The sequence below is a fragment of the Notolabrus celidotus genome, chromosome 14, assembly GCF_009762535.1.
Source record: "Notolabrus celidotus isolate fNotCel1 chromosome 14, fNotCel1.pri, whole genome shotgun sequence".
NCBI classification, from domain to species: Eukaryota; Metazoa; Chordata; class Actinopteri; order Labriformes; family Labridae; genus Notolabrus; species Notolabrus celidotus.
The window spans coordinates 6,460,554-6,487,174 of NC_048285.1; the positions used below are offsets into that span (position 1 = coordinate 6,460,554).

General features: G+C 40.9%; 1 protein-coding gene and 1 long non-coding RNA gene across 2 annotated transcripts in view; one reads left to right on the forward strand and one right to left on the reverse strand.

The window, feature by feature from the left end:
- The window catches only part of LOC117824808 (calsyntenin-2-like), a 308,682-nt gene that overhangs the window by 264,253 nt on the left and 17,808 nt on the right, over positions 1-26,621 (forward strand). Inside the window, exons 10-12 of the mRNA XM_034700272.1 lie at positions 6,930-7,096; positions 12,794-12,942; positions 24,191-24,402. Of these exons, the coding sequence (XP_034556163.1) occupies positions 6,930-7,096; positions 12,794-12,942; positions 24,191-24,402 (528 nt within the window). The remainder of the gene's footprint in view (positions 1-6,929; positions 7,097-12,793; positions 12,943-24,190; positions 24,403-26,621) is intronic.
- The window catches only part of LOC117824809, a 320,721-nt gene that overhangs the window by 263,774 nt on the left and 30,326 nt on the right, over positions 1-26,621 (reverse strand). The gene's annotated exons all lie outside the window — the stretch shown is intronic.

Genomic DNA, 26,621 nt, shown 5'->3' on the forward strand with positions numbered 1-26,621 from the left:
TGAATGAAATGTAGTGTAAAAGCACTTTCAGTGGTCAGAAGTCAAGAGAAAGTGCTATATAAGTACAGTCTATTTACCATATAACTGTAGTCTGGAAAGTACCGCCCCTGAGCAGGAACTATTCGGAATACAAAGTATTGCCCTCAGAACTCAGAGGCTGTTTAAACAGATATATTGGCTACGATTAAATTATGTTTTTTAATTCGGAATTAATTATTCAGAATTAAATCATTTGGAATTAAAGTATTTTCCTTTGCGTTTAAATGGAAATAATAATTCCGAATTGAGGTTTACATGGAAAACATGTTTAATCGTCTTTATTCAATTCCTCTTAAGGTCTGGGGGTTGTGAAGGGTTCTGATTGGACAGGGGCAGGCGTGACGTATTTACGTCTACCGTAAGAAAACAGACTCCAGTTCCTGCTTCTTTCATTTTTGGTTACAACATGGAAGACCACACAATAAGTACAATTTTCACTTTGATTTTGATTATAGTTTTGAATAAGCAGCTGGACACAAACATACTGCTTCACTTTCGTCAACTTAGTAGGAGAAGAGGGATAAAAGACCGGAGAAGAGAGACGGAAGACTGTACTTTGGCGAATCAAAGCCTGTTAGTGCAACAGCTGCTCTACCTCAGCCTGAAATATGAGCCCGCCAGCACGGAATATGTGCGTCATCGCGACAAGGGAACGAGCATGCTCAGAATGACCAGAATTAATTAAAAGCGGAATGAACGTATACATGATTGAGGAATTATTCAATTCGGATTTAAAATCAGAACAAACCAGCCACTTACTTTGGATTTCATTTTAATTTGGAATGGTCATTTTCATTCAGAATTAGGTGTTTACATGGTCATTTTTCATCTTTTTAAAGAGTTTTTAAATTGTATTCTGAATTAAAGAGGAATTGAAAGTCTCATGTAAACATAGCCAATGATGCATTTTGGACAATCCTTAACCTGGAAACAGTATTTTGGATGGCTGAAAATGCTAACTTATGAAACCGGGCCCCAGGGTGGAATCTCTTATAAACGGCACTGTTCTGTCGCTGTGTAAACCAGCAACCAGTGGATCCTGTGAGAACAGAGCCGTCCCAGCCCTGTTTGCACATGCATATAATGTTCCCAGTCAAATAGCCATGCACAATAAGGCTATGGGAACAGTATGCTTCTCTGGACAAGACCTCAGAGAATAAGCCAGTGGTGTGGTGGTTGTGTTTCATGACAAAGCTGAATCCTAAACCTCTGGCCAGGCATGTATACCAGCCATTTTTGCAGCTCTGTGTGCAGGTGGATCATTTTCTCAATGTTTTCTTATGTAAAAATGCAAATGAGAGGCTTTTCTTTTTTTTTAATTGGGCTGTTCTGCCCTATACAAGGCTTTAATTCAAACCCTGGTCCTAGTAATGGAATCACGAGTAATACACCTCTTTTTATAAATCGACATCGAGCAAACAATCTTTTCTTATGTATTAAATCCATTTTTAACAGCTTTACTGTTTGTTTATTGTTATTTCTCAAGCACTTTTTTGTTTAGTCATCTTTTAAACAGCTTATAAGTCATCTGTGAGAATCTTTCATTTCAATTTAAACTTGATTTATTTTGTGCAGTGTCTGCAAAGATGCCTATGCAGGACCCTCAGTGGGTTCAGACTCAGAAGGAGAGAGTAGTAAAACACGGTCTGCATAGAAGCAGACTTCAACATATAGTCTTTGAGATCTCCTGCAGATTTCTGTCTTTGGACAAACTGCATTCTTTAAACTACAGGTAAACAACTAGATTGCATTGCTCATCAACATGCATTAGATATTCTTGTTTCTGTGATCCCCTGTGTCAACAAAGCAGCAAATTATCAGGCTGTGAAGCATGGATTTGAACATTTTCATCCTCTCCTATTTTCTAATAGAAAGGTTACCCCCAACCATCCTTCTTCCTTCAGCTCTGGGAGTAAGTGCTGGCTTTGCAGTTTTCAAACAGTCAGCCTATATTTACCCTCTGACCTGGCTGAGTGTGTTCATGTTCAGAAGTGTGTAACAGTCAGACAGCGAGGAGGAGCAACACATTTATCTCTCCTCGTTCTTCTCTTCCTTGTAATCACACTGTGCTGTTCTGCTCTGCCTCCATGGGTTCCCTCATCACAGCAGAAAGCATGCAGGAAGAAGTATTGACTATTACAGGCACAAATTGAATCATAAATATCCATACTTATACAGTATAAGGAATAAATGCAGGCACACAGCGCTCATACAGGTGCACGTAAAATAAATCACACAGTAAGTAAGAGACCCACAGTTACGCTTAAGTAATGACCCTATTTTCAGCTCACTCATGCCTCTCAGGCCTCATCTGTTGCTGTTTTGGAAATGACGCAAATAAAGCGGAGTAAAAAGGGGAGAGAAGATCTATAGATGAGGGAGGGCTGCACAGAGCAGGCAAAGCGAGCTGACAACGTAAAAACCAGCCACCGTAAAGTGGAATGATCAGCGGTTTTATCACCCATATCATTCCCGCTCTGCAGCGTTGGGGTAATCCCTTCTCCTCCGTGTGTCTTTTTTCCTACCCTCTGTCTGGGACCCTTAATGGTTTCTCTGGCCACGTCCTAAATTGATAACATCTGTCAGGGTGGATAGGTGGACATCCAGAGAGAGAGAGCAGGAAACGGGGAGGAAAATAGCAAGCGTAGAGAGGGAGCAAGTGAAGCATAAAGAAGGAGGGTAGAGTGGGCTTGGGAAAGCTTGATATGAGTGATTCCAAACGTGACCTTGTGGTTTTTGAAAATGAATTCTGTTCCCTTGGAAGGCAAAGCAGCTGTGGTTATTGCACCAAACAGAAACAAGCATTTGAATGAAAGCCAGATTGCTTAAAATGTACGTGAGATCAATGTTGAGCATCCACACCACAGAAGGATGTGTTGAACATTCAATCGATCTGGGCGGAATGGGACTTCATGGTCAAAACAGGTGGTCTTTCAAAGTCAGCGGTCTTTGCAGTCTAAGCCTATGGCAGCACAACTACGGGATATTCCAACGCAAGCCTGAGCCCCAACTTTAAGTAAAACCTAAAGGAAATGTATAAACCTCCATGTGAAAGCAGAGAGGGTGAAAGAGGATGGATTCCAAAGGAGAAGGGACTAATAATTGAAGGGTCTGCTTCACATACTACACTTGGAGACTTAAGGCACCCCAAGCAAGGTTGCACTATGGGAGCAGTGTTTGACCGGAGATCAGCTCACTAGAGCTCTTTCAGATATAATGTGCCTGACTATAAGAGCGATGAGGGTGAGAATAATTCTAAAGTCTGTTCCAGTGGTTATGTCCATGTGCCCCATGTATAGTATTTTGTCCTGTTCATGGGTGGCCCAGGTTTGATTCCAATTAGAATAAACTGTACATACCATTGTGCCAACTTTAAATTAATGTGAAAAACTGTCACTTCCAAGTTATATTAGCCAAAGTGAGCTAGATAATTATGCTCATTTTAGCTCCATTATGCCTCTCTCCGCCAACATTTCATAAAAACAAAGTAATTTCAAGGTATGAATAATTGACTACATGATTGCTTTTGTTTTGTTAATTGCAGCATTCAGCCATAACTTAAATCATAGCTGTCCAAAGCGAGATAATGCAGGTTAAGGAAGGACATTTAGTGAGGGGTCAATTGTTTGTAGGTCAGTTGTTTTTCACTCATTTTTCAAAACTATAATTTGGGAGTAGCGGCATGAAGGCAAACAATGACAAAAGGGCACACTAAGGGGGCAGAGCATAAATCCACAGAAGACCAGAACCCTGCGTGAGCAACAAAGAGAGAGTGATGAGAGAAAGGCACAGGTAAGGAGAGGAGTTCAAGTGAGGGAATTGTTATAGCTGCCCCCATATTTCCATCTGGCCAGTCAAGAAAAAGGCTTCATCAGTCTCCCGTCTAGGGAAGCAGGCAGGCAGATGACAAGCCAGTGGGTTGATAAGGTCCTGTGGGTTGGTCATACAACCATGAGGGCTATGTTGTCCTCCTCAGGGGCAATACAGCATAAATCTAACAGACACACTAAAGCAATCACACAGATCATTTTAACATGAATGTCTGAGGTCGCTGCAGTCCATGTCTCGCATGTTCACACTTTAGGGAAGCAGGACATGATAAAGTGTTACTTGTTATAAGCACCTGTGTTTCCAGCTGCACTGACTGAGCTATCCAGACCTTAGATATATCCCTCAGAGCAGTGATTCCCTTCACCATCAGTAGGGAATAGGGTTAACTGGGTCAAGCTTGGCAATGTCTGATGAAGTGTGGGCTAATGGGAATTGATCTGGAGATTCCCCAAAAGCCAGTTATTGCAGAATACTGAAGAGTACTTTTTCAACAACCAACTGGGTTTCAAAAATCAGAGAATACATTTATCTTCAAACTGCAAAAAATGACTTGCCCTAGACAGTTCTGAGTAGAGACTGTGGCATCACAAGGGGACACGTGGTGGATGGGTGCTATGTAATCCAGGACTATCAGCAACCAGGCAAAATGGTCGCCGGTAAGCACACTGCAACTCCCAGCAGCCACCACTACCTGGACAGCTGCAGGTGCTTAAGAGCCTTGATTGAGCCAGGACAAAGGAGCTGGAAGTCAGACTGGGAGAGGAGAGCACACGGCTGTGAGAGGAGAAAGAGCACTGGGAACTGAGCAAATGGAAGTGACTGAAAGGAACCCTTTTTTGATAACAGAGACTTTAAGTTGAACTGGACTATTATTGATTACTTTTAAAAGGAAATATTTTCTCCTCCGGGATGAGACCTTGTTGGAAGATTACCTGAATTACCTTTTTTTTGTGATTGCACCTGTGGTTAAATAAACCCCTCCTTCTGTTGAACCTGACCTCAGATTATTTTGGATTGTTTTACACTTTCCCACCTCTTACCGCTGTCACCTTAAGATGTTAACCTACAAGGAGGACAGAAGGCTGGTAGTGCTAGCTCGGCAAATGTTAGCCACAATTTGACATTGATAACTCAGACTGTGATCCACCATTTCAATAAAATGTGCTCAATTTTGACTATTCTATGAGGGTTTTTTTAACCTTCAGACTAGCCAGTTAGTCGGAATTTAGATCAAGGTTTAAACAAATTGCAATATAGTCGCTTCAGAGCATCCCTCATACTTAAAGGCATCACCTAATCTCAAATAAATTCAGTTTTATTTCCACTTATGTACCCCTTGGCGACCATCTCACACTTCCTGACATGATGGTGCAAAACCCAACCCGTAATTATGAATATTATTGACTTGGTTGGCTGACTTTGTTTGATCTTTGAGATAGCAGAGAGGTGTCCAGCATAATCACAACTAATCCAAGGATGGACTAAACAGAACAACACATTGGGACAGGCTTTGTAGGAATAACTAGGACTGAATAATCTGTAAATTGACAGCAAAAATTTGGGAGTCAATCACATCTACTCACTATATTATTGTCTCCCATTCTAAAACGGCTGGCAGTAATGAGACACCAAAAATAATAGAGACATCTTGGAGGCCTCTCAATGCCAAACCAAAGCCTATGACCTCCAGTTATATTTTTCTCAGTGGAGGTTATACTTGGGCCATGTGGAAATGCCAAGAAAAGTCTGTCCTGGATGTAGAGGATGAACCTTGGGCAGCTGGCTGCCAATGCTAGAGGGCAAGTCAGACCAACACAGAAGCACCTCTGAGATTCTCTGAAGCTCTTTCATCCTAGCTGATTTGTCAAACTACTGAGAATGCATCTGCACTGCCAAGGTCACAAATGCATTGACATCTGACTGGGTGCTGTGGCTCTCCCTTTCTTCCTTCATTTGCTGTATCAGCATGTTAAATGGTATTGCAACACACAGCTGTCATAAGCAGTGTAGCAAGAAGCATATTGATTTATAGTATGCTAAACAAACAAGTGTGCATGGTATAATGAACACAGGGATTGAACGAATACCAGACTCAGAACACAGATTTTGTAGAATTGTGGCTCTCAGATATTCTTCTACACACAGAATTTAAAAAACAGTGTTTGATGCTTGCCTCCAGCAATAACTGGGGAGCAGGTGTATCAGGGCACAACGTGCCACAGAGGTGTGCCAAGAAGTTAGACAAATACATTTATAGAGAGACAGAAAGATGGGTTTTTTGGTATGAACCTCAGCTACATGTTTACCCATCAGTCTTTACTTCACTTTATCTTAAATACGGTTCTGATGGATGAAAAAGTCTGGATTTTTCTTGATAGTAAATGTTAATACCTTAGTGCTTTGGTGGATTACGGCCAGAATTGAAGAAATGCCGAGAGCGATGAAGACAAAGTATAAGGAAATAAATATAAGACGGGAAAGGGGAAAGCAGAGGTGAAGTTTTGATACCCAGAGCTGGTAACCTTCCAGCTAATGAGTGGTTTAGAGAATCCTCTCACTGCTGTTGGCCTTTCCAGAGTTCAGAGGACAAACTTTAAATGTGTTGACTTTTTCCTTGCCTTTCTTTAGCCTGGATGAGCTGGCTGGGTGACACTTGCACTTTTGCAGTAGGACCCTGTCTCTAAGTAACAGAATGGAGACACAAAACATGCATGTCGGGGCCAATTATCACCCTGATTTGGTCATTAGGACTCATAATTAGAGCGCAGACAAGGTCACTGCTAGTTTGGTGATTTTGCAGCCTGTAAGGATGTTCTCTTACAACACACAGGTGAAGTGATTATAAAGATTTTATAGAAAAGCTACAGATCTAATGTATTTGTACTTGTACCAAAGTAAAGATGGTTTTCTCATCATGCAGTTGAATTTGAAAAAAACAGGTTAAGTAAGAGCAGCTAACAAGCAGCAGTGTCAGTGCAACAACAAATAATCTCTTCCTGTACTTTAAGGGAATTTTATGAACTCTTTGACTGTACTTGTGTGTGTATGGTTGTGTGCAGGAGGAGAGGTGACCAAGCCGAGGTTCACTCAGTACTTCCGGGGAAGCTTATCTGGACTCACCATCCGACCGGGGAAGATCGAGAGCCAGAAAGTCATTTCCTGCCTGCAAGCCTGCAAAGAGGGACTGGACATCAACTCCTTAGAGAGTCTGGATAAGAATATAAAGGTGAGCTTGTATGCTCACACATTAATAATTGGGTATTCTGGGAAATAAATGGACTGGAGTCATGTCATCATGTTGCACATCAGTTAACAATAATTGCTAATTCAGGTTTTTGCCACTGAATGGACCCAACCCAAACTCAAACTGGTACTCTCAAACTTAGTCTAAATAACTGTTCAATTTTCATTCCAAAGGCCTCTTCTTCCACAACATTAACCCATTTTATACAATAGTTAGAACAATGAAAATGAAACTTAAAAGTCTTTGGTGGAGGTTTTAGAGCTGTGCAGATTGCAGACTTCTAGTGACTCAAATACTTCTTCCTGTGACCCAATACAGCATAAAGCCTGATATGACTGGAAACACTCATAAAGCAAAGTCCGTGGTCTGCACTTGTTGAACACTCAAACCTTTGCATTGCTAAAGACTTATGAATGCTGATTTAGACGCTGGATGTGCTGCCAAATCTGACAACGAGGTGGAGTCAACAACAAAAATCTGCTCAGGGACAGCACTAGACCTCACAGTGCTGACTCCTCAACCTCTGCATAGTGTCTCTGCATCAATGTTGTGTGCACATATTTGAATGATCCATTATGCATTCGTTTGGGGCAAAATTGCCCCCTTTCTATGCAAATACACCTCAAAAAACATTTCATTCACAAACTTGGCTCAATTGGTGGCAACTAGGGATGTAAATTTCAAATTTCAACTAAATACAAATTTCTTTCATGACACAATGTATATAACTGATAGTATTAAATAGCTACGTATTGAGGTGTTCAAAGCGTTAAACACGCTGAATATCAACAAGTGGAGCAGGCTCATAATCTCGGACATACAGACATAAAAGTGAAGGCTCAGACTTCAACAAGGGAACTGAACAGAAACATATTTTAGACTCACAGTGTCCAGTTTTCTGTCTACTCATTCTTATTGAGAAAAATAAGCATGTGTACGCGGTCAGGTGTTAGCCGGGAGCACAACCGGGTCAGCCTAGCTGCCTAGCTGAGCATCTCCCCTCTGTCAAATAACCTAATGATACAGTACATAAAGTCTATAAATAACTTTAAGTTTATTATTATCATCGGGCTAAAACAGTACGGGGACTTATATGCACGGTTTTCCAAAAGTGTAGAGATGCTGTGAAGACTTGCGTTGCCTTTGGTAGCCGCAACTCGTTCTTAGTGAATTCCACTACAGTATATATTCAGCATACACCCTAAACATACGAATGCACTCACTCAGAATACATATTTTCCTCCCAGATAACACAAAAACACTTCCTGTTAAAAGCGACACAGCTAAATAACACCTTAAATTTGGATCTCCTCCTCAGCTTTCCACCTCTCACCGTCACAGCTGATCCCTGTGCAGTGAAATATAGAGAGAGGACAAGACGGATAAGGGTTTGTGCAGACTTAAAGATGCACACCAACCCTCAACAAACCCACCACTCCAAGCTCCCATAACTCTTTCCATCTCTCTGGAGTCTCCATCCATCCCTCACTCTCTCTACTCTTTCCTTGGAGCTCATTGTGCTCTCCTGCAGCAAAGGGATTCTTTCCATCCTTTTGAGGAAACATGTTGGGATGAGGAGGGAAGAGAGGAGGAGGTAAACCTCTCTAGGGCCAGTGTAGTTTATCTTTTGAAAGCTATTTCATTTTCTTCTTAGCTGCACAGTCTGTGTGGCTCCCATAAGTCCAGGGGAGGCTTAAGGACAGCGTTTAGCCAAGCAGGTGGAGAGCTGGCACAGCACAATCAGAGGAGAATAGCAGGGAGGTAAGGAGAGACGGAGGGAGGTGAAGGCAGATAGGCAGCAAGTACGGTGACAGAGCACAGGAGATGAGAGGAGAGAGTGGTAGGAGAAGGGAAGTCATGAAGGGGAAAATGACAGAGGCGAGGGAGTGCATGGAGAGCCCCATGCGGTGCTGAAGTACTGTAACCCTGCTGCTGAGAGCCCGTTTTAGGAAATAGGAGACACTCATAGCAGCTCTAACTGGAGATCACAAAACCCTCTTTAAAGAGAGGAGAGCCTCAAATCCCTCCCATCAAACCCTGCAGGAGAGGACACGCCTCCGTCAAACTACACTTAAGTGCAGACTACACTGACTTCTTCCAACCTCTTGACTAAAAATACTCCACCAGCGTCGTTTTCCTGATTTACACACAGGACCCGCATATTTCCATTACCTCTTATTTCCCTCCTGTCTTTTGGGAAGTCCATTTGCAAAGTCCTGAGACCACCTTGAATCAGGTGATCCATCACAATGAACATTTAGTTAAAGTGACATTGCTCTTGCATGGTAACACGGTGCAAACATAATGTTCATTATGATGGATTACCTGATTAAAGCAAGTTTCAAGTGTGTGCACGCAGATGTTCAGACTGAGAAGAGAAATGAAGGTTTGGCAGGAGGCTGAGATAAAGTAAATTTAATCCTGCATGTTTTAAAGACGGTTGGACCTCTAACTGATAAAGTTGCTGAGCTAAAACACATAAATCCCTTTATTTTTCCCTCTTTGTCAACAACATTAAAGCTGCATCACACTTTGCTGCCAGGTCAAAACAACAGATGGTAGTTTGTGAGGGCTTAAAAGACCCCCGCTGTAAAACACTGCAGACCTTCTGGGTTCATGTTTTTTTGTTTCAGAGTTTTCACGATCACGTTTATAAGAGGTCTCTAATTCATGTTTTGCACTAAGGACAGATAATGTGACAAATTACAATGCTCATGGCTACAAAACTTCACAGAGGAGGGTCTTTGCTGACAAAAAAGTGGAAACATTGAGCACAACTTTTCATCATCATGTGGGATCGTGCTGTTAAGGTCAGTTTAAAGAGACAGTACAGAGTTTTAACTGATTTTGAAACGTTTTCACCGTCATGTATAGAAAATGAGAATAACGATAAATAGAACTCTCAATGCAAGGCCAACTTACAGTCATGGCCAAAAGTTTTGAAAATGACACAAATATTACATTTTCACAAAGTCTGCTGCTTCAGGGTTTTTAGGTGTTTTTGTCAGATGTTTCTATGGTATAATGAAATACAATTAGAAGCATTTCATAAGTATCAAGCTTTTATTGAGAATTACACAGAATTCATGCAATAAGTCAATATTTGCAGTGTTGACCCTTCTTTTTCAAGACCTCTGCAATTCTCCCTGGCATGCTGTCAATCAACTTCTGGACCAAATCCTGACTGATGGCAGTCCATTCTTGCATAATCAATGCTTGGAGTTTGTCAGAATTTGTGGGTTTTTGATTGTCCACCTGCCTCTTGAGGATTGACCACAAGTTCTCAATGGGATTAAGATCTGGGGAGTTTCCTGGCCAAGGGCCCAAAATCTTAATGTTTTGTTCCCCGAGCCATTTTGTTATGACTTGTGCTTTATGGCAAGGTGCTCCATCATGCTGGAAAAGGCATTCTTCATCACCAAACTGCCCTTGGATGGTTGGGAGAAGTTGCTGTTTTTACTGGAGAGAAGTGGCTTCTTTGCTGCCCTCCTTGACACCAGGCCTTCCTCCAAAAGTCTTCGCCTCACTGTGCGTGCAGATGCACTCACACCTGCCTGCTGCCATTCCTGAGCAAGCTCTGCACTGGTGGTGGCCCGATCCCGCAGCTGTAACATCTTCAGGAGACGGTCCTGGCACTTGCTGGACTTTCTTGGGCACCCTGGAGCCTGTTTGGCAACAATTGAACCTCTCTCCTTAAAGTTCTTGATAATTCGATAGACGGTTGACTGAGGTGCAATCTTACTCGCTGCTATAAACTTCCCTGTTAGGCCCTTTTTGTGCAATGCAATGATGGCTGCACGTGTTTCCTTGCAGGTAACCATGGCTAACAGATGAGGTGTCATGCACCATCTTCCTTTTAAAGTGTCCAGTCACTCAATCATGACAGATTGATCGCCAGCCTTGTCCTCATCAACACCCACACCTGTGTTTATGTGTGTGACACCTGTGTGTCATTGAAATTATGTTAGCTGGTCCTTTTGTGGCAGGGCTGAAATGCAGTGGAAATGTGTTTTTGGTGATAAAGTTCATTTTCAAGGCAAAGAGGGACTTTGCAATTAATTGCAGTTGAGCTGATAACTCCTCATAACATTCTGGAGTATATGCAAATTGCCATTATAAAAACTGAAGCAGCAGACTTTGTGAAAATGTAATATTTGTGTCATTCTCAAAACTTTTGGCCATGACTGTACATACTCAGATGCTTGTTAGTTGCATGAACATGTGTTAGGATGTTCATGTCAGCATGTGAATGTTTCACTGCTCTTTGTGGACTAAACAGTTTAACAGTGTGTTTATTCACGTTATTTGGACATTCATTGAAACACTGGAGCACATCATGACACTGGGGCAGTGACCTGTAACATTAAACTGACACATCTTCTCACCTTCTGTAAGCTAACAAATAGTAAGACAGTAAAGGCGAGTTTATAAAGCTGTTGTTGTGTTACAGTTATTAATCTTAAGCAGGTAAAAATCAAAACATGACCTCATCATCCTGCATGCTTCAAAAAGTCATCTTGAGCACAGAAAAGTTTGTTTACTATTAATTGCTTCCAAAACCAATGCACACACGGCAAAGAATCACTACAAATTTTGTCTAAAGGGGTCACCAGAATCAACACAAAAGTTCCCCACAGTGTCTTTAATATGGTATCTGGATATTATGTGCTGTATTACATTTCAATACCAGGCTATGTTGTGTCCATAATCATGAGCAATAAGACTGACCAATTAATGTTTCCTTTTTAAAACAATGTGTTCATTATCATGTGCAATTTACCAAACTATTATTACATTTTTAATCACCTCTCACTCTCACTGCAATAACTGAGGTCATTTCAATTGCACATAACTGCTTTTCTATCTAGCTTATGTTTGTACATAAGAGGTCATACATGAATCAGTACTTTTGCATATGCATTTTAACCCTTGTACACTTGTCATATTTCACATTTCATTTAAAAGTGATGATTTGTTGTTGTAACTCTGCATTTTGCAGAGGTATTTCAGATCAATCTGCCCCCACAGTTCCTTATGGATCAGTACATTGTATTTTATCTTACCATAAACACATCTGGTTAAACTGAAGCTGTATTATATATCAGTCTTACTATAAATTGTCCCTTTACTATGGTTTAATGTTCAGTTTTAGTTATAACTCTGTTAAACTTGATGTGATTCAGTGGTATGATCATTTCTGAGGCCACAGTTTGGGATTCAGCCTCACATTTCTCTGCATTGCATCATATGAGTGCTTTTATTTTGTCTATCCTCCGTGATATAAACGGAGAGCAAAACATAATGAGAAACAGTAATGTGAGTAGAATTCAAAACATTGAATCACTGAATGAATATGAAGTTGCCCTGTGTCGTGTGAATGTGTCCATGTGGCGACTACTTGCTGACATCTTCATCAATGAAGACTTTTCAAGGGGATATTTTAGCGTTAATGGAGAGACAGCTTGTTGTGGTGCCCCCTAGTGGCCTTAAATTGGCACAGGTAGCACATTCAGTCCTGGTTTATTGACAGCTCTTGCAGCCCTGACTTGAAGACAGTTCATCTGCTAACATTCAAACAGCTTGAGTGCCGCTGTAAGTGGCTCTGCTCCTTCTAATATTTTATCGGTAAATAATTCAGTTCTTGATCCGACTAATGTCTTTTTTTCTCTCTTTCCTTAGTTTCACTTTAACCCAGCTCAGTCTATCTTGGTAATGGAGGGAGAGGACATGGAAAACATGAACACTGCTGTGAGGAAAGTTTCCTACATCAACTCTCGCCAGTTTCCCACACCAGGCATCCGACGTCTGCACATCTCCACCGATGTCCAGTAAGAAACCCATCTTTTCGTATTTCTTTGTCCTGTTTGTGTGTCTTTGGTAAGTTTGTATCAGCAATCCTACATCCATTTCATTTATTTAACCCCTGTTGTCTCTAAACCTCCTCTCTCAGATATGAGGAGGGTTAACCCGCCTTGACAGTCCTCAAAACAGAGCAAATATCACAGCCTGGCTAATACATAATTCCCATCTCATACATTGATCTGTACCCAGCCTTCTCCCTCCTCTCTCTCTGTTTCTCCTTCCCTCTGCTGTCACTTTCCTTTCCCTTTAATACACCACTTTCTGCTCGCTGTCGCCATCGGGGGCTCGTTTTTACATTTTCATGTCATGTATTAATAATTCTGCCTGGGTTTTGCCAGAGGTACAGGAGAGAGGGAGAGATATAAAAATATGAAAAGGAGGAGTGCATGTGTGTAAAGGACGGCGAGGTAGAGAGGGAGGGGGGCTGGCTGGTAAAACAGCCTCCCTTGGCGGGTTACCATTAAAATTCATGATTGTTTTAAATATATGGAGACCCCTGCAGCACAGCCCTGGGGTTTCACTCTCCACCCTCCTGTTGGGTTCCATGCACGGCCGTGGGCCTGAGGACTTCAACCAACACAGCAGGAATGTGTGTGTGTGAGTGTGTTTGTGTGTATGCTTGTTGGTATGTGTGCTGCACAGGCTGTTAGTGATGAAGCAGAGTCATTGTAGCTAGAGGCACATAGATTATCAAGGAATACATTATGCTAGCCACGGTTGAGCTTGCTTCACCGCTAAATGTTGTTTAAATTAAGTTTTTCTTGCAGACTGCTGACTTGGCTGCAATAACTGTGTGCATGCCCTGCCTGTCTGTCTGTCTGTCTGTCTGTCTGTCTGTCTGTCTGTCTGTCTGTCTGTCTGTCTGTCTGTCTGTCTGTCTGTCTGTCTGTCTGTCTGTGTGTGTGCGTGTGCGTGTGCAAGGTGTGGTGACAGCAGTCCTTGAGGATACGTTTGGATAGTTTGATACGACCTTCAAACAAAAGCATGTGCAAAAGTATACAGTCATTGAGAAGATGCATTTTAGCTTCAAGTGTTTACTCATATTCAGAGCAGAGAATGAAGACAGAAACATGTTCCCTGGCTAAGTCGGTTGTTTTGAGAGCCTGAAACTTTGGCCTGCTGTCAGAAGAACTCATTGTTGGTGAGAAAAGTAGCCCACTATTTCATACAGTATCCTTTCTTTCTTATAAATACAGATGTTGAATATTTCAAGGTAACGCTGTTAAACTTGTTTCTTGTTGATGCCTGATAACAAACATCACCGGTGGATATCCAGAAATAATTAAGCAACCAGCACCTTTCTGAATTACAACCCTTGTGGGCTCCCTGCCATGGGACATCCAAAAAGCATGGTACATCCTTTACATCCGGCATCCAGCACAGTGTTGTACACGCTATGTAAACTATTGCCTTTGTACACTACCAGTCAAAAGTTTGGAAACACTTCTCATTCGAGGGTTTGTATTTATTTTAATTATTGTAAACACTGTAGATTAATACTGAAGACATCAAAACTATGTAAGAACACTTGTGGAATTATTTAATTCACAAAAAAGTGTTAAACAAAGCAGAATATGTTTTATATTTTAGATTCTGTAAAGTGGCCCCCTTTTTCCTTCATGACAGCTTTGCACACTCTTGGTATTCTCTCAGTCTGCTTCATGAAGTGGTCTCCTGGAATGGTTTCTAATTAACATGAGCCTTGTCAAGAGTTCATTTGTAGAATGACTTGCCTTCTTAATGTGTTTGAGACCATCAGTTGTGTTGTTCAGAGGTAGGGTTAGTACACAATGGATAGACCTGTTTGACTACTGTTGTAATCCAGATTATGGTAAAACCAGATTATTTCATAGTTTTGATGTCTTCAGTATTAATCTACAATGTTGAAAATACTTAAAATAAATAAAAACCATTGAGGTGTGTCTAAACTTTTGACTGGTAGTGTATATTGAGTGGTCTCCTCACTTTTTGGGTTAAGATAAACTGCAACTTAAACATTTAAAGAAAGTTTGTTGTTGGGGGCGGCAGTAGCTCAGTCCATAGGGACTTGGTTTGGGAACCAAAGGGTCGCCGGCTCGAGTCCCAGAATGGACGAAGCTTGGCAAGCGGACTGGTGGCTGGAGAGGTGCTGGTTCACTTGCCTGGGCACTACTGAGGTGCCCTTGAGCAAGGCACCGAAACCCCAACTGCTCGGGGTGCGCTAGTTGACGGCAGTGTCCTCACTCTGACATCTCTGCCTAAGCATGTTCACTGCATGTGTGTGCATTTGTATGTATATACCAAAAAAACTATGTGTAGCATGTCCAAAATAGCATGAGTGAAAAAAATTGAATTTCCCCCTTGGGGATCAATAAAGTACCTTTCCTTTCTTTCTTTCTTCAAACTTTGCTTTTGCCTCATAGCCTCAAGTGGACACTAGAGGAACTGCAGCTTTTCACACTTCTGAATTGGCTTCATCTTTCAACACAAGATGTTGACGCTTGGATTTAATTTAAAGGAGACCATGTCTCATTATTATTTCATAAAGATACGATTTCACTTATTTTCCAGAAAGGTTACAACGTTTTTTGCAACCTGTCATTTTCCTGCTGGTACATCTACCATTGGGCATTGATTTTCAAAGTCATTATCATGTTACAACTAACCTGTGCTAAAATGTGGTCAGATTTTTATATATTAAACAGTAATGCTTGTACCTAAATGATGCTATAAGGGGAGTTTGGCCTGAATGTTTTAACTCTAGCCCGAACAGTGATATCTCAAACCAAACGTATAGTTTGGGGCCAAAGGAAAGCCAAAACCCAACTAACATCATTAACCCCTCGACCCTCACTGAACAGACATAACAGCCAAATAAAAACGAATAAAAAATTAACAAAAAGGACTCTTCAGGTACCGAGGATGAGGCCTCAGATGGAGGCAAGGTGACTGAATCTGAAGACAGTCCAGTCAACATTGAAATGTTTGAGTTGTTTTGACGAGTCATAGCAGCAAAGCTCTAATTAACAGCATGAATCATGGCATTATATTAAAAGGACTTTGAATTCTGACTTACAGCTTCTATAGTCTTTTAATACAGAGTCATTGTTGACAGGAAATATTGCCTGTGTTTTCCCTTCTTTTCAAACTGACAAATGACAACATCTAAATCATATCTTTTGGTAATCTCTGGTGTGTGAAGGTAGAGCATCTTTTCTTCACCTGGTTTTGATCCGTGTGTCACCGAGGTCAGTACATCATTAAAAACATACACTTATTAATGCCACTTGAGCATTAATAACAGAAAAAACATATTCACACTGATGATGTTGGAGGTGTTTTTGTGCTCAAGGACTTCATGAAGTTGTAAATGGTAACACTCATATACCTCCTTTCAAGTCCTCCCACCACTCGAGGTTGCGCTTTAAACATGTCACATTCACTGTAACACCAATGAAGGTCTAGTGATTACAGTAATCAGCTAATCATTCACAAACTAAAGGACATGAAATGTGGGTTTTGGTCATAGACTGTATGCTCCCTTGTCATAGTGACGTCACCCATCTGTTTCTGAAGCGCTGTTTTGAGGCCAATCGTCGTCGGCAGCCATATTGGAAATGTTGAACTCAACATAACTGCTGTCGAGTGAGTGTGACGTAAAGAGGCGGGCTTTGAGCCTCCTAGTCAACAGCTACAGTGTTCCCGCCTGTCAATCAAGTCAGCTGCGCCTCTCGTAATGGAAAACTAATCTTAATCTTAATATCTCCGAAATTATTGCGTTATGAAAAATTCACCCCCCGTACAGTGTGTGCCGATCGAGAAATGAGCTATCCAGACTACTATCCTGTTTTGAACCAGGCTGTAAACATGTTTATTTCTGCTGTAAAGATCGGCTTTTTTGAATTAGTGTGTATATGGTTTCTGGTACTTCCAGAGCCAGCCTCAAGTGGACACTCGATGAACTGCAGTTTTTAACACGTCCTCATTGGCTTCAATTCTCGCATTTGGCGTTTGCCGCTTGGTTTTGGTATGTTGCCAAAGGATTCTGTGATGTGTACATGTGCGGATTTGGGGATCAAACCACCAATATTCCAACACAGTCACTCAAAATAAGATGAAAGTAAATCATAATGCAATCATAAATTGTGGTTAACCCTTGATATTTACAGTTCTGTCAGAGAGAGTAAAGGACCTCTTGGTCATCATTCTCCATCCATTATATCCAGGTGTCCAGACTTCTTTCAGTCGCACCACATGGAGGTGATTTTATTGTTACCGCTTAGCTTGTGTTGCTGTTATGGTTGTTAAATGTTGATGTCAGTTTTCCTCCCTAGCTGCTGGTTGGTCATCCTGTTGTCATGGCGATTCGATTGTGTTAGCCATAGAGAGAGTGACTCTGGTGTTCTTCCAGCAGCAAATCTGTTTGTAGAGTCCCACTGATAACACAGGTGATTAAATTTCCAATTTGTTGCTTTAGGGCCACATCCAGAACTCACACCAACTCAGTTGGAAACACTGAGGCTGAAACGTGGCCGCTCGCCATCACACGTCAGCGAGTGTTGAAACAAAGTCCCTCAGACCCCCCGCAGACAGTGTCACCCTTCACAAATAAAAAGAGATGTTAATTAATTCCTCCAAATGCAATCCAATTTGTTTCGTGCTGACGACTATTAACTGCAATTACTGTGGGCACTGAGAAAAATAAAAGTAACCAGTGTTAATCTTTGTAACAACCCTTTAAGGCTCCCTTGTCATATTTCTTTATAATTAAGTTGGACTGGCTCCAGGTTTTTTTTTCCTGTTAGCTCTGCAAGCCAACGCGGCAGCCGCCTGTCTGCATCACTGAGTTTGTATCTCCCACAGCTCACAACAATGGCTCGATGCCCAACAGCCAACAGACACACACCACCAGCTGTGGCCACAGGAGAGAGGAGCAGAGATTACACGATGCCCCCAAACCTGTTTTTTGTCTCAAATCGTGGATTCAGACAACTGACTGCAGTGGATTAGAGACAACTGTTCAGTTTCTATCGAACTGTTAGGCAAAGATTTGGGAGTTTTACTCCTTTTTCTCCTGAAAATAAATGTGAATATTCAGCTGAGTGAAGTGAGTAAGCCTCTGAATGTGTAACCACACCAAAAGTACTTAAAAAAAACTTTAGAACTTTCAAAAACTTTTCTAAATTTGTTCATGCCAGTCCCCTGTTTATGCAAACTCAAACCAAACATGTGTTGACCTGTTGTCTTGATCAATTCACTGGTTTCACAATTAACTAGGCTTTTATATGTCATGCTTATTTAATCGTAAAGGCTCTGCTACATTATGTTTAGCACAACCTGCATGAAATGACCATCAGCTTTGTGTACTCATAAGGAGACATAGAGGCTATGCTACAGTAACTTAACTATGACAGAGGGACTGCCAATTTTGGTATCCACTGAAGAAACAAGTGAAGTCAGCAGTACGGGAGCATTTTGAGAAATGATTTAACCGTCCTTTAAACCTGCTGCAAAACAGTTAAGGATAAAAGATCCAAAACATCAAACTTGATGCAGCACTTTCAGGATAACCACCACTTCACGCTGGAGTAAAAATAAAGAATACAAACTGAGTGATGTCTAGTTAGTCACAAGTTACTTAATGAAACCTTGAGTTGGAAGGAAATTAAATGTAAGTGTGTGGCTTTCAGTGCAGAGTAAACAAAAACAACACAGCAGCAAAGCATCATGACGTCTGGTGAAGAGAAAACAGTCCTCTCAAGGCTTTGGTCAGCAACTCTTTAATGTTGATTGCTCCAATCTGCGTGGAATAAATGCTCGGCATTGACATTAATTGACATTAATGCTTCAGTTTATTACCCACATTAGTAAATCTTCCCCCAGGGCGTTCAGTCAATTTCATCTTAGTCATCTATGAAGTACTTAAAATCCTATATGTTAAATATTAAAAATCAACTTAAGTCGTTGCTGCACGTCCAGTCAAAGTTGATCACAGCTTTGATTTTATACATTAGGAATGTTGTAAAATTAATTACTCAGACTCTATCATACCACCAAGATCTCTCAAGTTATACATGTCTTTGTTTTTAACCGTTAGTCCAACATGTCCTGCTTTTTTCAGCACCAACTCATAACCAGAGTGATCCCACTTTTCAAAACCAGCAGGTCTAAAGAGCGTTCTTTGTAATCTTATTTAGAGACCCAACATTTAGTCAACATGAGCAAGCCTTTAGCTACATTTAGACATCAGTGAGGAAAACCTTCCTTTTTGCTGACAAAATCCTGAGCATAACCAGACTGACGTGAAGCATCCATCTGCCACGTCTGTGTGGGCCGATAAAGTTGGATAGATGGAGTCCTGAATGAATGATAACTGACCGCTTCCTTTTTCACTTTTTATGACGATAATTCAAACATTTGACTCAAACCATCAAGTGCACCTGTTCTCCTATTCTGGGTCTGGTTATCTGTTGTATCTCTAAGGCTTGGCCGGTTTCTGCTACAGGGGTGATCTTCGTGTGTCTGTGACATTTCTGGTAGTTATTTTTGATCTTTAAATGTAAACTGCAAATGAAGGAAGTTGCTCTCAGCCAGATGGGGATGCCATTAAAGAGTGGAATCTTGTAAGTGGACAGATTAAAACTTGAAAAGACTTCCTCTGCTCTTTATTTAAGAAATTGCTTTGAAAAAGTACTTCTATTATTGGCTGGCTCTTAATCTGAAAAGGTTTAAAAGTTTGTTGAGTCGGTCTCACATCTAACAGTATACAACAGAGAAGACATGATGGAAACGTACAGAGCCCAAGAACATGATTTATGTCAAAGAAAGAAAGAAAGAAAGAAAGAAAGAAAGAAAGAAAGAAAGAAAGAAAGAAAGAAAGAAAGAAAGAAAGAAAGAAAGAAAGAAAGAAAGAAAGAAAGAAAGAAAGAAAGAAAGAAAGAAAGAAAGCCTAGGGGTGATGGATTTATTTGACCTCACTGCAGCTGAATGTATTTGTCTGTTTGAATCCCTTGTAGGTAAATAATGCGTTTAGATTTGATAACAAAATAATCTGCCTTTACTTTACATCCCTACAGCTGTTGATGCCAAAAGTTGACTGCTTTGCTCGCATACACTAAAAAACACAATTTGTTAGCTAGGGATGCAACAATACAGTTAGCCTATGGTTCAATACTTGTTTTTGGATCACTGTATTCGGTTCAGTTCTGATGGCCTAGGTCATCAGAGTGGTTGGTTCTTTGTTTTTGGTAATTCATTATTAGGCATTTTAGATGATCTCTACAAAAATATATCTACTTTTTTGTATACATATCATATATATATATATTTATTTGTATTTATATATTTTTAATTCCACAACTATTTCTTTCTTTTAAATGTAAGCAACATGACATTTTTGCACAAGTGCAGACAAGACACACACAGAAGAAACATTGCTGGTTTTGCTGCAGGACTGACGCTAACCAAATCATGCATTTAACTCGCTTTTAAATCATTAAAGATCCCTCAGGTCGGTACAGTCCAAAGCAGAACAGATTCTTGGCTATGGACAGTTCAATGACTCTTGTGTTAGTGTCATTTAAGTTTTCTCTCATCATTCCTTCTCTAATCTGCTAATCCTGTACAGCCCGCTGTTTGTGTCTTATCTTTTGACAATATTAATCAGCTGTACATTTTATAAGGATGCACAAATAACACACAAAGCCGGTGTTTTGAAATTATTCACTCCATTTTTACGTACTTGGGGGACATACTGAAGGATCTCTTTCTCTCTAATGACCTCCAGCAGAACATGCATCAGCTGCTGCAGGTTCATGAGAGGCAGAGGGCAACAAGAGAGCAACAAGAGGTTCTGTCAGTGATGGGGAAATGTTAATATGGCTGGAATCATACTTGGACAGCCGGCCCCGGTCTGGAAAAAACTGTCTTCCTTTTTACCTTCATCTACTTTCTTTTTTTGATTCTACGCAGACGTATAAAAGAGATAAAGTTATACATGTAGGGATGAGAAAACATAGGCCTATGTAAATTCACCGTATGTGTGTATGCAGGGAGGCACAGCTTACAGCAGCCTTTAGATAAGAAAACACAGCATATGTGATGGCTGAAATCTTGTTTCCCAGGTTTGAAATGCAGGAAATAAGCTTATTAGGATTGCCTCCTATAGCTGGTTACAGAGCTACAGTCAGGAGAGAAAGCATTGATTTCCCTCCCACTGACAGATGTTTGTGTGCTTGAAAGGCCCTTCGGTGAAAAGTAAAAACAAAAATCTGGTTGTTTGTTCTGCTTTCACGGTTTAAAACACCACCAACCCCTCTCCCCCTCCTCCGACATCACCAGCCCCCTCAATCCTTTTCTTCTCCCTCTCTCCCACCCTGTCCTTTTCTCTTTGTAACGTCTCTTGTTTTCTGTGTGACTGATGGTTAATCTGATGTCTTAACAATGTGTGTGTGTAGGAACAAATACATTAGTGATTTGTGAGTCAGATTTCTGCACTAAATGTGTGCGTCCTTGTGGCGGTGTTGTGAGCTTGCAGCTACCTAACGTCATTCCTGGAAAGCAAACGCAGATCCATGCACCCAGGGTTGTCAGTGGATGCTGTGCATTTAAACACATGCTGTCACACGCTGGCAGACATGTATGTATGCAAACACAGCGTGCACACCGCTGCAGGCCTGTGTCTGCATCCAGAGTACACTCAAAGGCTTTTCACCCCCTGAATGACTGCACACAGTGCGGTCGGGCTGTGGATTTAACAGCTTTTATTTCACAGCTTAGAGGTCCTGTTGGTATTGATAAGCTTTATTAGCTGCTGTAATGTTCCACAGCTTTACATTCTGATGTTGAATAGGTATGCAGCAGCTTGTGGTAAGGACAGAGCTAGTTTATTAAATGTCCTTAAGTGCTCTTCTGTGCTCACTGTCACCCTTTGGTGCTGTGTATCAGCTGGAAAGTTCTTATATACGACCTTCTGTTCCCTGAATAGGGTCCAGGAGCATTGAGTGAAATTAGTCAGAGGAAGAAAATAAAGGAATGGACTCAGCGACCCTGTCATACCTTAACAAAAGGGCAGCTTCTATAGGAGAGAGTACAGGAAAGATGTGGATATCACTGTATGGACGATTCCATGAACTGTTCTCAAATGGAGACATTGCATCAGCTCACTGTAATTATTATGACCATGACAATATTACATACACAATAATTAATCTGAGAGTGAAAAAACAGCTGCCAAAAGCATATGGAGAATAAAGCAGTTGCATATTTCTCATGAATCTTGTGTCCTTGAGAAAAAAGCAAAAGGTATTCAGTGGAATGGTTCCACTGTTAAATTCAATTCCTCTCAACTAATAACTGGCAACACACTCCAGCTAAGCATTCGCAGGCTATGAGAGATAACAGCTCGAGCACATTTTAGGAGATCTAACTATTTTCTTCGCTGCTGAGAGTTCAATGAGAAAATGTATACCAATCTAATAAATAAATACCCACACTTCACGTAATGTATCACAAGTAGGTGGTTAGCTGAACTTAGCATGACAGCAAATAACAGCTGGTGTGAGTTTGTTCAAACCTCTTAAGCCAGTAATTTGTTTATCTGTGCAAATGCCAAAATTTGGAGGCTGACTCCTCTCTCAGTTTGTGCTTATAACAACATCCAGTAATCCTCAGTTATTTCTGTTTAACCCACAAAATCGTGAGTTTAGAGGTCTTACCCGAGGCAGAGGTGGCTGATATGGACAACTAACTGTAATATGAGCCAATGAACTCTGCAAGGGGTTGGACGGGTCGATCAACACAAGGCTTTCACACAGAAAGCCAGGCTTTGTGCTGATTTATGTACACTACCAGTCAAAAGTTTGGAAACACCTTCTCATTCAATGGTTTTTATTTACTTTAATTATTGTAAACACTTTAGATTAATACCAAAGAAATCAAAACTATGAAAGAACATATATGGAATTATTTAGTTCACAAAAAAAGTGTTAAACAAAGCAGAATATGTTTTATATTTTAGGTTCTGTAAAGTAGCCCCCTTTTTCCTTCATGACAGCTTTGCACACTCTTGGTATTCTCTCAGTCTGCTTCATGAAGTGGTCTCCTGGAATGGTTTCTCATTAACATGAGCCTTGTCAAGAGTTCATTTGTAGAATGACTTGCCTTCTTAATGTGTTTGAGACCATCAGTTGTGTTGTTCAGAGGTAGGGTTAGTACACAATGGATAGACCTGTTTGACTACTATTGTAATCCAGATTATGGCAAAACCAGATTATTTCATAGTTTTGATGTCTTCAGTATTAATCTACAATGTTGAAAATAATTTGAATAAATAAAAACTATTGAATGAGAAGGTGTGTCCAAACGTTTGACTGGTAGTGTATCTCCATGCAAGTGCTGCTAACAACTCATTCTACAGCAAAAAATTTAACCAGAGCAACAACAACACTGTCATGAAAGCCAGCCAGCTGATAATGATCCACCGTCCTTGTAACAATCAAGCATTTCAAAAGTTTGTTTTTCTCCTCTTGAAGATGGACCTGACAAAGCTTTCATTGTTCATTGTTCTTTTTACAAATCCTTATTAGGGTGTTATTTCGGAAAACTTAAGATCTGTTATTTGCAAGTAAGTTGGCTTCTTTTACAGGTTTAAGGTGCTAAAGTAAATCACTATGAAGCCTTAAGCCTTTGTGTTACTTACTATTTACAGTAAAACTAGGACCTACCAGACAGATGAATGGGCATGACTCTAAGGGACATAATGTACCAAGAAATGATGGCAACTATTTTGCAGACATACCTGGACGGGCAAATGTCGCTTTGCTAATTGGACTGTAAACAATGAAACGCACAGAGATGGAAGTCTTGGCTGGGAGTTGTTAGTGTTAACTAATGGTTGCACAGTTACAGACCTCTACATGCCTTGCACCTCTTACTAAATGTATATAGAAATATTTTGGCCTGCAATCTGAAAAACCATGCTTTACATACTGTATCTTGGATCCGATTTTTGTACACTATCAGCACAAATCTGCTTGCCAACATAAGAGCTGCGTTTGATGTCGCTCCAGGCTCTGCTGGGGTGTTAGTAACTGTTGTCAGATTAAAAATCAATGGCCTCTTGCATTTCTTGAACACCAAAATATGTAGATAAAGAAATGCTAATGCCAGCAGTGTGTCAACTTTTTCAAGTTCCAGTGTGTAACTCGTTATTTTTATCTACCTCTCTTATTCCAGGTGTTTTGGTGAGGACACTTGTATCACCATACCAGACATCGATGCAGTGGTGATGGTGCTGCAGCCCAGTGAGCCCAGGATAACCATCAGCGGAGTGGAGAGACTGAATCGACCGGCCTCCGACATGAGAGTGCCAGGAGGCGTAGCTCTGTTCCAAGACCTCCACATCATCAGCACAGTCACCAGAGCAGACACCACCACACATCACACAGGTATACGGACCGTTTCATTTTACAATCTGCACATAACTGCAGCGACTTAAATTGGCTGGTGTCAACTCGCTTTCTTCATTAATCTGAACCCTACCAGGGAAGAAAAGCAGCCAGTTTTCCATGACAGCAAGTTCATAATGAGAATCTAAAGCAGCATACTGATTTTCTGTCACCAGAGACACTCTGGTGGTACGACTGGTGAAATTTCACTTTTACAGATTGCAATCTTAATGTACTTTAAGAGTTCTTTCTCAGAGACTACACAAACTCTATTAAGTACAAAGTTTGACTGAACTTCACAAAGTAGGAGATGTGTACTTCCCTGCAGGTAGAAATCTGTCTCAACTACATATTTAATAGTTTTTTTTTTCAGATTGATAATACGCTCACTCATTCATGACGTCCCCTAGCTTATGCAGTGCCACCTGTCTCGCTATCAAAACAAACCTTCAGAGAAAGCTGAATGTTTCATACCGCCTCCTGAGACCAAGAATAAGCAGCAGCAAGCATCTCTTTTATTTCCTTCATCGGCATGCACAGGGAGCTCAGCTAAACAAAAGTTGTGCTGCTTTTACAATACAGACGAACTTTGTAGCTCCAAGGAAGTTAAGGTTGATAACATTTCAATAAAGAAGTTTACTCAAGGTCAGTGTTCTTCTCAAGTAGCACATTTGTGATATTTACTCTGTTGTCCTTTGTGTCTTTACAACAGAGCTGAAGGAAGTATTCAGATCCTTCAAAAGCACCAAGACATAAGGGCGCTGGTGGCCTAGTGGTCTAACGGCCAAATTCAGGCCAAAACAGATAGGAGGGTATTTATTAATGCAGTAATTACCACAACAAACCTTGATCACATGACTCCAGCTGTCCAGCGGTCCTGCTCCTTGCTGCATTCCGAAAACACATCAAGTAGATTCAGATCATTCAAAAGTACCAAGACATAGGGGCGCTGGTGGCCTAGTGGTCTAAGCGCCCCACATACAGAGGCTACAGCCCTCATCGCAGAGGTCGCCAGCTAGATTCCCGGCCGCGACCATTTGCTGTATAGCTTCCCCCACTCTCTACTCCACACATGTACTGTCTCTCTACAGCTATCCTATCAATAAAGGCAAAAGTGCACAAAAATATAAGTACCAAACAAACATGTCCCCTTCAGCGGGTATGTTCAAAACAAACATGGGTGCTGGAACAGCTGAAACAATTTTTTCAGTAAACTTCAAAAAATATTTAACATTTTAAAATTTTGACGACATGATGCAGATTTTTGCAAGGTTAAAATTGAAGCTTTGTCGGGTTTTGTTATTGAATGAAAGTTGCATCGATCATTTCTAACGCATTACAGTCCGAAATACTTATTTACTTTGCCGACATCTAGCATATTTTTGCCATAAATATGATTTTTTATTTTCTTTACTTTCTGAGTAACTTTTAAAACATTTTTGCCTCCCTAAAAAGGACAGCCACAGAGAGACAGGAAATGTGGGAACTGGAGAGTGAGGGAAGACATGCTGTGAAGGGTCTAGGCAAGGAGTCAAACCAGTGAGCACAGGGATAAGGACTGCAGCCTCTGTATGTGGGGCAGGTGCTTTGACAGCTGAGCCAAACCAGGGCCCTTTAAAATGAATAATTTCTATCCTGAACAGATTGTCAGCTGCCATGGCATGACGATATCGGTGCATAGAGATAAATCAGTCAGGTTACTGTCCATGTGAGCCAGGATGTCATTACAATTGATTCCATTCTGCCTGCTTTTGCTCTCCTTGTTGGCTGTTTTTCCTTCATACATCTAAGCCTGCTGATTGGACAACACTATTCAGACTACAAACGACAACCACAAACAGAAACCAGAACCCTTCCTATACTACAAATCCAGGCCCCCAAGAGCAGATGCTCCATTTTAAAGTTGAATCTGTAACTAGAGACAAAAAAAGACGGTGAAATAAAACTTTAAATTTGTATTTCTATTGAACTATACCTCAGCAACAATCAGAACGTGACATTATTTCAGATCAGCACTTCACAAAGTGTACATGCAACTGTACTGTAACACCCTTCAGATACAGTGAGGGATAAAAGCCCCCTCTTGCCACCAGTGATCTATAATGTAAGGTAGAAGCTTTTGTTCCATGCAGCCAATATGTTGAGTCAATTTCCAGCTGCAGTCCTCCCGTATTCATGCAGGATTGTAGATATTAACCCCTCCACTGTTGCCAAACAAT